This window comes from Podarcis pityusensis, assembly GCF_964106645.2.
Source record: "Podarcis pityusensis genome assembly, chromosome: 1".
NCBI lineage: Eukaryota > Metazoa > Chordata > Lepidosauria > Squamata > Lacertidae > Podarcis > Podarcis pityusensis.
Window position 1 is genome coordinate 60,555,626 of NC_138028.1, and position 14,281 is coordinate 60,569,906.

Here is a 14,281-nt window from a genome sequence, read left to right on the forward strand (position 1 = left end):
GACTTTGGCATATATCTAGAGATTCATGCTCAGCCACTCTTAGAACTTTAATATACAGTCACTGACCCAGGTTTGCAGGTCACTGTGAAATTCCTAGTCATCTTGAAACAGGCAACTATTTTAACACTCCCTCCCTCTTCATAAATCTGCCTGTTCTCCTCTACCCCTGCTTTCTCATGACCCAAACACCTGCCATTTTCAATGGAGCTCTAGGCCGCCATTATTGTGGGCCTGATCCTCTGTGCCATTCCCCAATCCTTATATGTCAACTTCCCATCTCTATCATAGATACAAGCAAAGTGTAAGATGTGTGTTTAGGCAAAGTGGGTTGTGAAGCCTGTAAACAATTTTACTCAAAATAACCATTTCAGATTTCTGTAAATTATTGTATTTTGGCTGTTCGAGCCATACAACCATTTTATTCTTCAGTGTCTTTTTGGCAATTCATTTCAGACCAAGCTGACCATGTGTATGCATGTTCTCACCATAGGCCAATTTGAAATTTCACATATATAAGGAAACGGGTGGCCCGTTCCATTTCATCACCTGAGGTGAAACGGGAATGTACCTCTCCCTTCCCCCCTGCCACACCACGCCTCACATGAGAGGGGGAGCATTCAATGTTTTAATACTCATCTTCTCTGCCCCGGGGCACTGTCATGCGCTGGAATGCTCCCGGCAAGAGGGAGCATTCTGCAAGCGGTTGAACAGGCAGGGTACCGCCTCTTCTGCTTCCACTACTTTACCCAACCTCATGGGCTCTGTAAGCAAAGAGCAGAAATACAAGCACACCATGTGCATGGATATCTGGTGTCCCCCCCCCCATAGGTACTCTTAAAATGTCTGATAATCAGCTTTAATATATTGCTACATTCACAGAGCTTTTGGGATTAAGCAGGCTAAAAAACTAAATTCAATTGCACAAGTTTACTTGATTGAAATCACAGTATACATACTAAAATTAATGAGCTTAATAGATGGTTTCCTCTCTAGCACAAAACAGGTATTGTGAGAAGCTTTTAGTTAATATCAGTTAATAAGTTCAGTATCAATTGCTGTTGATAGGTTCTTGGTGGTGTTAGCGGTGATCTAAAATGTTACTTATTAAGTTTTGCTATATGGCTAAGGCGTCAGTCCTCCACCCACTTACCTGGCAGTAAGCCCTGTTGAATATGATGAAACTTACTTCTGAGTGGACATGTAGGGTTCACCCTAAAAGCATGGAATCTGCCTTTGAGGGCCCTTTAAAGACTGCTGAGAGTTCTGCCACATGATTGGCTGGTTTCGGGGTTGGGTGCAGTAAGGATAGGCAATGCAAATTTTAACCCTGCTTTCTCTTCTGATTCAAACTCGGGTGGTTCCACACATAACTTCTGGCTCATCCACAGAGGAGGTGGTAGATTGGATAACTCCCCAGATATGCAGGAACTTATTTGCTTATAATTTTAAAAGCTAAGGACTGCCATGCTCATTGCTGTCTTGGATGCATTAAATGTTGTTGTGTTATCTAGAGGGAAATGGTGGTATGAAGAAAACAGGATTAAGCATATATTGATCTCGTTCACCCCCTAACAACTTAACATTATCCTGGGGGTGGAGTGTTGACGTCAGGAGATGCATGGCACATACTTATGCTGACCCAGTTTTGCACCGAAACTCTCATATACTCTCCAGTGGGAGGAAAAATACCCTCCTACCTCAATCTGTATTGTTGAAATTGTGTGAGCCAGGCAGCTACTAATAGACCCAAATCTCAGGTATCACCACTATAGGTCAATTAGGTTATAGCAATAGACTGCTGAGATTTAGAGCTAGGTGAGCAGGAATCCAGTTATCTGGCTGCAAAGTTCAGCAATTCACTACTATACCAGGGTGGAGAAAATTTATTTCCCCTCCATGATCTTTGCAGACCCCAACTTGGAAGTGATGAATGAAAGAGGAACTGCTTTCATCAAGGAATAAAAATCTAATGCTTTGCCATATGAGAAGCAGTTGTACAAGGCTGAAGATGATTTAATTTTCAGACAGTATCAAACTTTGAATAGTATGGTACAAAGACTACTTGAATAATACCTAATATCCTTGGTTATTCTACTTTTGAGATGGAATGAGGCTTTGTACAGGGTACAATAAATGAAGTAAATTTTCTTCAGTACCCCCCTCCCCCTTTGAAGAGTAAGAATCATTCAGTAATCTTGAGGTACTGAGTTGTTTTCATTTAAGAAATAATCATTTTAAAAACAAAAGTGATATTTCTGCACCAAGAACATAGTGATTGTCTGTCTCCCTCTCCCTCTCTGCTGCATGGCTTACAAGCATTTCATCTCCATGCTTGGATAAACTCCATCAAAAGCACATTATCCTCCTACTTCTGTGGCCAGCTGCCTAATTGTATCTGCTCTAGCTGCATGCTGTTGGAACACGATACTGACGAGGAACAAAAATGATAAATTACTCCCTGCAGCTGATAGCGATGATGGTAACTTTTAATTTCCTCTCTCCTAAGTGAATTGGTCAAATTGCTTTTAACTGGTTTCACAGGGGTTTGTATAAATCAGACAGGGATTTACAATTGGGAACAGAAGTGTTTTCCCAAAGAAGCGGCGCAGGTAAATGAAGAAGCAGATTTGAGATTTGCTCAAATCTGCGCTTTGCTCTGTTCTTAATAAAAATGAGCCTGAAATACAGGATAACAAATGAGTAAACTGGGTGTTCGACCATCTTCAACAGACACTGATTTTTTTTTAGAGAGAGAGACTGCTTATTTTGTGGTTTCTGTGAATAAAATTGTGCCCCGCTGTGGCAACAGAACAAATAATTAAGGCACAGAGCTGCAATATATTTGATTTGTGTGAGAAATCATGCACACACGGAGAGAGACACACCTTGTACTTGCAGTTCCCAGATTGGTTACATTATGGCTACTGATGTCTGATTATTTATATGTTACCAGTAATATATTTGGGAGAATTTCTACATTAAGGCAAACTAGCCTGGCTTATATTTCAATGTCAGCTTGGTCTGTGAATTGATTTCACAGGTCTGCATACAGGCTTAATGATCACATTTGCAGCTCTGGTGCTCCTCCTTTCCCCCTCTGCATAGCTGACTTGGTTTATGAGCAGGAGAAATTTGGTGTGAGGTGGGGTTTTTTTTTTGGGTGAATTTCTACATCTCATTAACCTCCTTGCTCTTTTTTTGCTTGCCTACTTTTCAAAACAACCGCCTTCCCTTCAACATGCAGAGCAGTTCTGTCTGTTGATGGGATGTTGAGAACAGAAGGCAGAATAATTACTCTACTGCGGTGTATCTTTAACAAAAAGCATCCTTTCGCAGTGCTCAATAGGCCAGATCTTCAGTTGTATACGGCCAATCCCATTGTGTTTGCTTTCAATTTCCTACTGGTTACTGTTCAGAGAATAGTGTTTGAATGACTCTAGTGGAGATGCTGGAGTCTATTGTGATTATTTCTCTGGGGGCCCATATATCTCTTGTCAGACGAAGTGCTGTGGTGGGGAAGGAGGTAAAAGCAAGCATAAGTCACTTGCATGTAAAACAAAATAATACCTGAAGTAACTGTTTCTAAGAGTCAACACCATTTTCAGTTTTATTGCAGTTTTTATCTTTATATTCTATTTTCTACACTGACCTTTCTGCTTTAACTTAAAAAAATATATTTTTTATCTTGTCTCAAAGCTGTTCGTACAATGTTGGATAAAAGGTCAAATAAATAAAAATGATTGCTCTGCTAAATTACGAAGCTATCTCATCTCTCAAATGTATATAGCAAGTCTCAGTTAGAATGGTTCTGCAGAAGATAAACTGTGGGGAAGTACACTGGTCTTTCGTTCGACAGCCAGTCTGTAATATTAAGAGATAAAAGATATATGCAACTTTTAAGAAGGAAGACAGAAAACTAAAGTGGGAGGAATGGTGTAACATTAGTTGTTCAAGCTAGCCTTCCCCTTTAATAAAAAACCCCCCAAAGATATTTGGGTCTCCGACTGTGGCTTTGACATACATCAGACAGTGCCACAACTGGGAAAGAAACAGAATATAAAATATCATAGAATCCAGCAATTTGCACAGAAAGGGGAAATATGAATAGCAGACATTCAACCAAGTTTTACTCAGAGTAGACCTGTTGAAATTAATGGGCCTAACTTAGTCATGTTCATTAATTTCAGTGCGTCTACTCTAAGTAAAATATAGTTGAATAACTCTCAATGTGTTTTAAAATTGCCCACTCGTGGTAGGAAAATTAAAACACAGGAGTGTATGCAGTGTTTCATGAACAGAAGGCAGCTTGCACAATGTATGTTTTCCCCTAGAGTCCCCTCCCAGCCTTTCCAGAGACTTGGGAAGACCTAACAGACATTGTGGACGGTGATGTGCAAAGTGCAAGACCTCTGTGCCAGATTTGGGGGAATTCCCTTGCCCCCTGCAGCCCTGTGGAACACAGCCCACAATGTGGGGTGACTCTCTGGAGAGGCTTTTTAGGGGTGGTGGGGAGAGGGAAAGATCTGTTGCATGACGTGATATAAGGCAGTTTCCCACTTCCTGTATGACAGTAGAGAGCACTGTGCTAATAATGCAAAGGAGGGGAATGCATTTGTTCCATTGCCTGGGGTGATGAGGAAAGAAAGCCAAATAGTTAAAAAGCATAACTTGCTTATTCAGTATTTCTCCACTCACACGATGCTCCTGCTGGATGGAGAAAAGGGAGGAATCTGCAGTGCAAGGCTGAGGAACCATCCAGGGCCATGAGATGGGTGGGGTAGGGGGGTGGAAAGGGAAGGGGAAAACAGGGGGAAATTGTCTCCCTACCCTTTCTCCAGTGGGAGCCTCTGCTGAATCTGGGCCTCTTTCACTTCATGGGAGGGACACACTGTGGATCCGGCCTGTGGAATATAGAAGCACTGCAGTTGCTTCATCAGGATTTAGCGTTCTGTTAGGTAAGGTAAAGTACTGGCTAAAGTCCTATGAAGTAGGAGTCCCCTTGTGCTCTGAAATAGGTGCATCATTTTAGTGCTTTGGATTGGGTAGTGCTAGAATATGACTGAACACTAGAACCATTCCAGATTGTTGTATTCACTTATTGGTGTATTCTTGAAGGACCTTGTCACCGTTTGGTGCTTATCAATACCAATTGCAATTTAAAACTTTCCAGTTATTGAGGAAAACTTGTGAACGATGCTTCATTCTTGGTGGCAGTGGGGTGTTTGACAGATGTCCTTCATGAGCAGCCTTTCATCCATGTTCTTGTACAGAGAATGCTGCCCACATTCAGATGCAGATTTCTGTTTGAAAGTTGCATCAGTCAGCAGCAGACAGTGGGGAAAGGAACCATGTGGTGCTCACTAGCCAGGGTTATTTGAGGGAACATTTTAGAGTTTGTATCTATTGAATCCATGCTTATTGGCTGGGGTGGGATTGAGAGCATAATTAGGCTTTGTGGGTGTTTGGCAATATGTAGGCCGCTTTCCATCGTTCTTGCAACTGGAAGATGGTCTTAACTGGACTTGTATGTAGCATTTAGCTTCTTGTGGTTTAGGCATGTAGCAAAAACTAGGGAGTGTGTTGTCACAAGAGGTAGCGAGGGCTTTAGAAGAGGATTAGACCAATTCATGGAAGATAAGGCTATCAGTGACTACTAACCCTGATGGTTGTGTTTCACTTCCACTGTTGAAGGCGGTATGCATCTGAAAGCCAGTTGCTAGGATCACAAGTGATGAGAGCTCTGTTGCACTCAGGGTCTGCTTGGGGCCTTCCCATGGGCATCTGGTTGTTGGACTAGAAGGGCCTTTGGCCTGGCCTTATCCAGAAGCTCTTCTTACTTCCTTCTGATGATCTGATGCATTTTCTGCAACACAGTTTGATGCACCAGAGGCAAGGGCTCTCTTAAAGTAACCAGACAAATGAATGCATGCTTTGGACAGTTTTGGTTGACTTTGGTAGTCTTTTCATTTGTACTTTGATTCTGAGCAGTGTATTTGAGTAGCTCCCCATTCTCCATACCCCAGAAACACAACAATATTGCTTCTATTACAGTAATGAAAATGGAAGGACAAACCTTAACTGAATAAAGGCCACAGCTTTAACCCTTCATACTTGCTGGCCTTAAACAACATGTTAAGGAGCTGTTGTATTTGCTGAATGACATCAAGGTGGTTGAGTTTTCAGTTTGTTTTGAATGCCCCTGCCCAAGCAAGAACTTGGTATTACTCAATATATTATTTCCATCAATTATATTGATGATACCAAGAAACACTTCAAGGATCATGAATGTGAAGATTGCTGACGTTTGTTTATTTCTAAATTGCAGGCAGTTGCTGGATATTTTGATATATATTTTGAGAAGAATTGCAGTAAAACAGTGAGTACATGTTCAAAATTAATTTAAAGATATATATTTTGTCAGCTTTTTGCCTTAAGGTGTTTTGGAGTAAGTCTGTTTTGCTGTTGCAAGCATTTAATGTATGTGTGCTAAATTAATGTAGCATGATATTAAGTCTTGTATGTCATCACAGATTTTTGAACTCTGTCACTGCAGGTATTGTTCTCAACTAGTCCCTGCTGTAACAAAACACACTGGAAGCAAACAGCATTTTTTTTGGAGAACCCAATTTCTGTGGAAGCAGGTACAGTATTATTTTTCCTAGCTAAATATAATTTCTATAATACTAGATTTTTCTTGACACGCTTTCAGATTTGTTTCAAAAGCTGAAAGTAAATACTTGGGAATTTCCTGCACAACATCCAATAATAATTTCCCTCCTGCCTTATACTATATGTGAAAGTTCTTGCTTTTAGTTCACCAAAATAATGTGACTAGAGGCTTACAAGGACTTTGCCTCATGCAGTATTGCATTATGAATGCTCTTTCACTAGATAGATGAATACACATACTCTGCACATAGGCAAGTAGAACAAAAGAAAGAGGACTAGGTAAAAATATTTCTCCCCATATACTAGCTTTCTACATGCAGGGACTTTTTACATGACAGCAATCAAAACTGCAATCCCTGTCATCTAGCCAGGAGTTGTAAGAGTCCAAGAAAGACTTTGGTACCTTATTTCCCCAGTGAGTAGTGATGTTTACATACCATTTCATAATGACTTGTTCACATTACATGTGCAGAGCAGGTCACTGTTTGCTTAAATCAAATTTGACCAGAATATGGACTAGGCCATATTACTTAACTTGTTTCTTGGTTGAGCATACACTTCATGTACAAGTAGTACAAGTAGTACAAGTGTATATTTTCAGAGTCTACCCACATTCACACACAAGGAAGAGTGTTTGGGCCATAACTTCCCAAGGGAGAGAAGGAAAATGCATTCATATGCAGTGGCTTCAGGGGTGGTGAAATATACAATATGCACACACAGTTGTTCTTCATGTGTAGCTTCTGCAGTGGAACTGTGCTTCTGGCCACGCCCCTGATGGTACTGGTTGCACGGCTGGGAAAGCAGCGTAGGAGCAGCTGTTCATACGTAGACTTGTCTACTTTATTAAATTTTCCCTCCCTTCCTGCAGAGAGCACTGCAACCAAATGTGGCATGACCAGTGCAGTATTCAGGGTCAGGAGCAGGGCCAGCGGTAGACATCCACTGCCCACTTGTCCACATTTAGAAGCCGTGCATGAAGAAAGAATTAATAAGGCCACTGTAGCCTCTTAGTGAAGCAGGCCTTAGTTGCTTTTGATCTATGTGTAGTCCAGGGGTAGACAACATGGTTCCCTCCAGATGTTGCTGGACCACAACTCCCATGATGCCTGACCATTTGCCATGCTGGTTGGGGCAAATGGGAGTTGGAATCCAACGACACCTGGAGGGTACCTGATCTAACCTGAAGAACACAAGATTTCCTTTGAGTGTAGTCTCTTGGGCTCCTGAAATGGAGCAAACAGTCCAGGAAGGTGCACTTTCATGTATTGAGGCAGGCATACATGGAACTTTCTTTGCCCAGTGCCACAACTCCAAATGTGTGTGCTTGAGTTGGATGTGGCGGTGTTAGGCTCCTAACTAGCTTTTTTCCACAGGTCATTTTAGCTGACCTTTCTTGCTTGTTCTACATTAATAAATGTGCAGTGGCATTTGTCAGAACATGCTTAACATTAAAAAATAGGTGTCTAATCTACTATAAGAACTCTGTTAACTAAGGTCCAGTGACTTTAAGAACAATCTTAGACCCTGAGCATATGGACCTAATAAGTGCATGATCTTTCTATACCAGTGATCACAGTAAATCTGGTTATCAGTATTTCCTTGTCATGTGTTCCAGAATCCGTACATAATTTATTCTCCACCAGAACTTCTGCTTTTGTTTAACCCTTCAGGGTGGAGTTAAAAAGGGGGTGAAGGGGGAAATGGGGGTACAAAGAGGGTTGCAAAAAAGTGGGTGTAGGAGAAAGGGATTGAAGATGAAAGCAGCCATTTCCTCAAAGTCTAATTTCTTCTGATTTTCACCTAAAAACATTACCAAAACCTCACTAGCCAAACTTCTCTGATAACCTCCCCTTTTCCTTCTGCAAACAAGCAACTTCATTCATTTTTGCACTGTGATACCACTTTCACTCTTCAACCCAATGTCCTTACCCAATTAACCCAAAGCCTCTCTTTTTCACATCCTAGTTTTCCTGTTGGTTCCTAGGAATGCTTCTAAGAACAATTTGTGTACTGGTTTTAGCATTTCTAAGCTCAAACTGGTATTGGTGTGCTGTTTATAGATTTTAATACTTTTCAGTAAACGTGCTAATTTCCTTTTGAGACAGTAAGGTAGTCTCAAATATTATCAAAAATTAATTCTGATTTATCTCTCTGATTTATCTCTCTGGTCCCTCTTGGGGTGCCAAACATGGGAATATGTCCAAATCTCAATGTCAAAAGCTCCCTCACATTGCAGGCTTGCATGTAAGCAGCACGCTTCATTACCAGCCCATTCATCAGTAAAGTGTATATGTCTTTAAAATTTAAAAACAGTGGATGGCATTCATTAATTTCAGTGGGTCTGCTCAGAGTAGGACTTAGTTGAACACAACCCATAGGAAAGAAGAGTGTCAAGGCTACTTCACATATGACTTTTGCAGTAATTGCCCATTTGACAGAATAAATCACATGACGTATACATTAAAAATGTCCATCGGTGTGTACATATTTTCTCCTACCTAGAATATTAAACTACCATGGCTGAACTGGTCTTCAGAAAAGTGTTTTCCTCTGACGAGTTTTGGCTGCAGTGCTCTGCTGTGTACAACCTTTTAAATTGCTGTGGAAAACAACAAACATTTTATTTTCACTGCAAGGCATTATCAAGAACATAAAATGCAACCATGTGCTGTTTTATTGCTAATGGGTTTTGTGTGGTTTTCCCCCCTCTTTTTTTGGTTCAAGTTAATGGTTTTTCTCCCGTTCAGAGTAAGTCAGTGCAAAATCCTTTTTTTAAGATTTCAAGAAAAGTTATATTAAACATTAGGTTGAGATCGCAGCCTGGTAAGTCAGAGATGCTCTCAAGCATATCCTTTCCATTTTGGCGAGAAATAAAAAAACTTTTAAGAGCTGGAAGACTTCTAATTTGTGGTAGGCTTCAAAGCTAAAGACAGTTCTTGCATAAAAACACCATTGAGCATTCATGAGGTAGCCTTGTGAAATCTATGGGGCATATCTATGTCAGTCAAGAATGTACTTCAAAAAATGCCCTTCAAAGTGGATAGCTCCCCTTGTCTATAACATATTAAGGCTGCCCTTTCTTCTGTCATTTAGCTATGCAGCAAGGTATTACGAACAAATGGAGCATGGTGACAGCATTCTGTTGTACCTCACTGTGAATCGCCATCATATTCTGGAACATCACTCATTCATATCAGTTCCTACCACTCTAGTTAGAAAAATCTTACTTTGCAAATCTTACTTTGCACTATGCAGACCAAATCTTGGCTGCTTTAATGAAGTTCAGTGGGACTTCCATCCTTTCTGGACAAAACTCCCCCCCCCCCCTTAAGGTCATGGCCTCCGTAATGTGCAAGAGATGCCTTTTTAACTTAACACACACACCCCAGCAAAGATAATATGGAATATACAATACTAGAAGCTTCTCCTTTGCTTGTCAGCTCCCCTACCATTCCTCCATTAACACCCTTCCCACCCCATGCCACCAGCTTTCCCAACCCCATTTCTGGAGCCACTTCTCTCTTCTAGTCTGCAGCCCCCCTTTGCACCCATTTTCACCGTTATCCTCATGTCCTTGCCACTGCCTCCCCCACCTTTTGTGCCACCCCACCCCACCTTACTTACTAACCACCCCCTAGTAACCTCCTGTATCCTCTTCCTTCTCCTCCTGCGTATTGCACCTAGTAAGCATACTTTTCACCTCCTATTTTGGGGTGAGACAACCATTTTTTTTATTTTTCTGGTCCTCATATATTTTGAAGTTCAAATCAGTTATAGTTTGTTTTTTGCAGTATTTGGATGTGCCTTTTTTCATTTGATTCTGCTTCACTGATAAGCTCCTTTGAAGATTTCTATAGCAGCTGTACTTAGAAGGGACGCGGGTGGCGCTGTGGGTTAAACCACAGAGCCTAGGACTTGCCGATCAGAAGGTCGGCGGTTCGAATCCCCGCGACTGGGTGAGCTCCCGTTGCTCGGTCCCTGCTCCTGCCAACCTAGCAGTTCGAAAGCACGTCAAAGTGCAAGTAGATAAATAGGTACCGCTCCAGCAGGAAGGTAAACGGCGTTTCCGTGCGCTGCTCTGGTTCGCCAAAAGCGGCTTAGTCATGCTGGCCACATAACCCGGAAGCTGTACGCCGGCTCCCTCGGCCAATAAAGCGAGATGAGCACCGCCACCCCAGAGTCAGCCACAACTGAACCTAATGGTCAGGGGTCCCTTTACCTTTACCTTACTGTTGTCCCATTGGTTTTTTGCTACTGTGTGCTTCTTACTAGGGCCGTTTCCATGATCCCTTGGATTTCACAGGCCATAACATTTGAAAAGGCCACTATAACCAATCTTTTCTGCTCAAGGCAGAGGCGTTCCTTTGGATCCCCAATGGCATTTTCTATCCTTTTATTGTTGGGTACAGTGAAATGTAGTCATGCCAATCTATTTTCTCCATTGGAGTACTGTTTCTGTACTTGCATGATAATCCCATAAACTTTCTGTCTTGTCTGAGAGCTGTAATTGAGTCCTGATGGTTGTAATTGGAGCTGGTCTTCTCTTTCCCCCTTTGTTTGCACTGGGAATGATTGAATCACCGTGCATCCCCAGAGAGTCTGTTAATTGGGTGTCTAATACATATGATAAATAAATAATATCACATCATATGAATAGTTTGTCCCATAAGTATGTTGTAGTGTCACTGAGTCGCCCTTCGGTTTAAGCAAGAGGCTCAACGATACATGAGCAGAAATGCTAAAACATGCTCAGCCATAGAGCAGTGCCTTTTTAAGAGGAAAAAAAAACCCTACTGATTTTGTATGCTGCAGAAACAGCACACTTCTTGTTCCGTTCCTGTTTGCTGTACTTTTTACTATGCAAAGCCAACTTAAGTGTTCTCCAAGGGAAGAATGACAGTACTGCAGTAGAAAGATAATGCATTCAGTCTTGATCAAACCATGACATGACTTGTGCCTTCCTTGCATCTTATTGAGCATAGGTGATGCAGCTCAGTCTCTGGAAGCGTTTTCTGCAGGGCGTAGAGCAGTAGAGCTGTTGAAAGCACATCAGTCATTTTATATCTATATGGCATTGATTAATTGGTCTGATCTTCCTCTCTATTATGATTACACAGCCATTGCTTTAGTTTAGCAACGGGAATGGCTGGGCACAAAAGATTTAACGTGGCCTGTTGGGGCGAGGAAAAGGAAAAGATCTTCTTCATGACAATGAATTAAACTGATTGTCTGGGTTGCTTAATGCAATTAACATGGTTATAAATAACTGGGGGCTGCCTTTAATGAAAGCTGTGGTAGGTTGTTATAGAAATGTTGCCTCTTACAGCTTGCCTCAAGGTATGCATCACTAGAGCTGTTTAAATAGCAAATTTAATTCATTTTTATGCAATTAAACTTAGACTGTGTGTTCTGATAAAATCCCCCAGGGGGTAGAATTATAACTCTACTGTAGGATCTGGTTGTCCACATTTTTAGGGACATTTTGGCTGGCTTTTGTGTGCTGCTGTCAGACATAGAATATTTTTGTGAGCAGATTGACACATATTGGGCCTATTAATCAATTCTAGACGTGTGTGTGTGTGTGTGTGTGTTTAAGACCAGCCTTTTTTATGTACAGTATATTCCAAATGATTGTGAAATCTTGTCTATACTGTCAAAATTATTTTGAGTTAGATTTTGCAACATGCAAATTAATTTTATACGAAATAGTACACCTTCAGTTCTCAGCTATCATTAGTTTTCTGCTGCCTTTGGGGTGTGGGGGATAGAAAGGGTTGGTTTTTTTAGGGCCTCAATTCTTCTGCTGCTCTTTTCTTTTGGAATTTTTTTTTTTAAAGGCCTCAGTTCTTCACTGTTGCATAACTGGTCATACACAACAATGAATAAGATTAATCCCATCAGCTCAATGGGTTCAGATGTGCCTTGCATTCCGACGCATGTATGGTCTTGCTGTTCTTGAATGCTTATGATGACTTCACAAAAGGCCCCTGTCAACAATATTAACTAGCACAGAGATTTAATTCTGTATTTATGCAGTTATTGAATGTGCTTCTCAGAGCTTCTGACAAAGGAAACAATGGTGCTCCATAGAGCTAAAAAGGTCAGATTAGTTACATTCTTGAATTTATGAAGACTCCAAGTACAAAGAGTGTCTGCTACTCAAGATAATACTATAATAAAGCAATCCTGGAACTTTAAAGGCAATTATTTTAAAGGGGGGGGGGCTGGAAAACATCACATGTGGTACCAAATAGGCTTTCCCCCTTCTTCTTACTTTTTCTCATCAAACCAATAATCTCTAGTCCTGTTCACATGACATTAATAGAAGAGCTGATATTTTAATACATGAAAGAGTCACCCGGTTCCAGAATAGGGATAGCTCTTCTAAGGGGATACTCCCACCCATTACATGTATGCATATTTTTGTTTTACACTAACAATTCAGATCAAACCATGATTTACGTAGGCTTTCTCCAGTCACTCAAAAATGGAGAACACATACCGTATGTTTTTATGCCAAATGTACATTACCTATTTTCATAACAAATTACTGGACTATTTGTGAACAGAATTAAAAAATCAAACCATGTCTGCTGCGTTAGTTAATCTGGCATAAATTATGAAACTATTGATTATACTTGGCCAACATGCTGATTTTTTCATGCATTTGTCCCTTATGAAGACGCATGAGGCATCTGGATGGGATATTTTAAGGTCTGCTTATTTAAAATAGCCATCAGTAATCATTTCCCCTGCAGTGATTTTAGTAAAGGTTCACCTTTCCCAAGGATTCATGCATTGATGCAGTTTTGAACTACATACAAATAGCAATGTTATAAAGGTAACTGAGTATGCATGAATGTATTCACGAAATCTCCAGGCTCTATTTGCAAAATTATGTTTTGTGACATAAGGAGACACAAAGATTCATTTCTCTACCTGCTCTCTCAGAAGATGGAAAGAGTTATGAGAAAGGGTTGGATTGGCTGCAGAAGGAAAAGACAGGATTTCCTATGGACCAAATGTTTTGGAGTAAAAGTTCTAGAATACGTTCTTTTATTGCATTTATATTTCAAATTTAAAAACGCAATTAAAAAAAAAGATACAAGGAGGGGTGTTGCTTTATATAAAGGGAACAGATCGAACTGCTACACTATTAGAAGAAAAATAAATAGGACAAATAAATTAGTCATTTCTGACAGTCTTCAGTGCCTGAGCACAGATAAGACTTTGCTAATTTTTCTGTACAAGGAGAGGCATAAAATCTGCAGGAAGTTGCACTTCCTCGTTTGAAGAGTGAATAGGAAAGCCACTTTGGGGGAACGCCAATATGTGCCTTAATTCAGGCTGCTTTAAGCATAGTGCCACCATTCCATACAATATATCTATACAGTCCCATACATATGTCATTTCAGAATTAATTTCTGCTGAGTTGAATGGAGCTTGCTCCCAGTTAAGTTACAGCCCAAGGCTCCAAAATTCTCTTAATGCTATCGTGTTCATCAGATAAAACCTTTCATTTCATTGCTCATCTAGACTTCTGTCATACATGTTGTAGAATTAATGTGTTTGGTTATAAAAACAAGTTTCCCTCATCCCTTGAAGGTAC

The 14,281-nt window shown here is 40.7% G+C and overlaps 1 protein-coding gene across 1 annotated transcript in view; it reads left to right on the forward strand.

The window, feature by feature from the left end:
• The window catches only part of PRMT3 (protein arginine methyltransferase 3), a 60,174-nt gene that overhangs the window by 43,837 nt on the left and 2,056 nt on the right, over nt 1-14,281 (forward strand). Inside the window, exons 14-15 of the mRNA XM_080983387.1 lie at nt 6,326-6,376; nt 6,554-6,641. Coding sequence (XP_080839513.1) covers nt 6,326-6,376; nt 6,554-6,641 — 139 coding nt within the window. The remainder of the gene's footprint in view (nt 1-6,325; nt 6,377-6,553; nt 6,642-14,281) is intronic.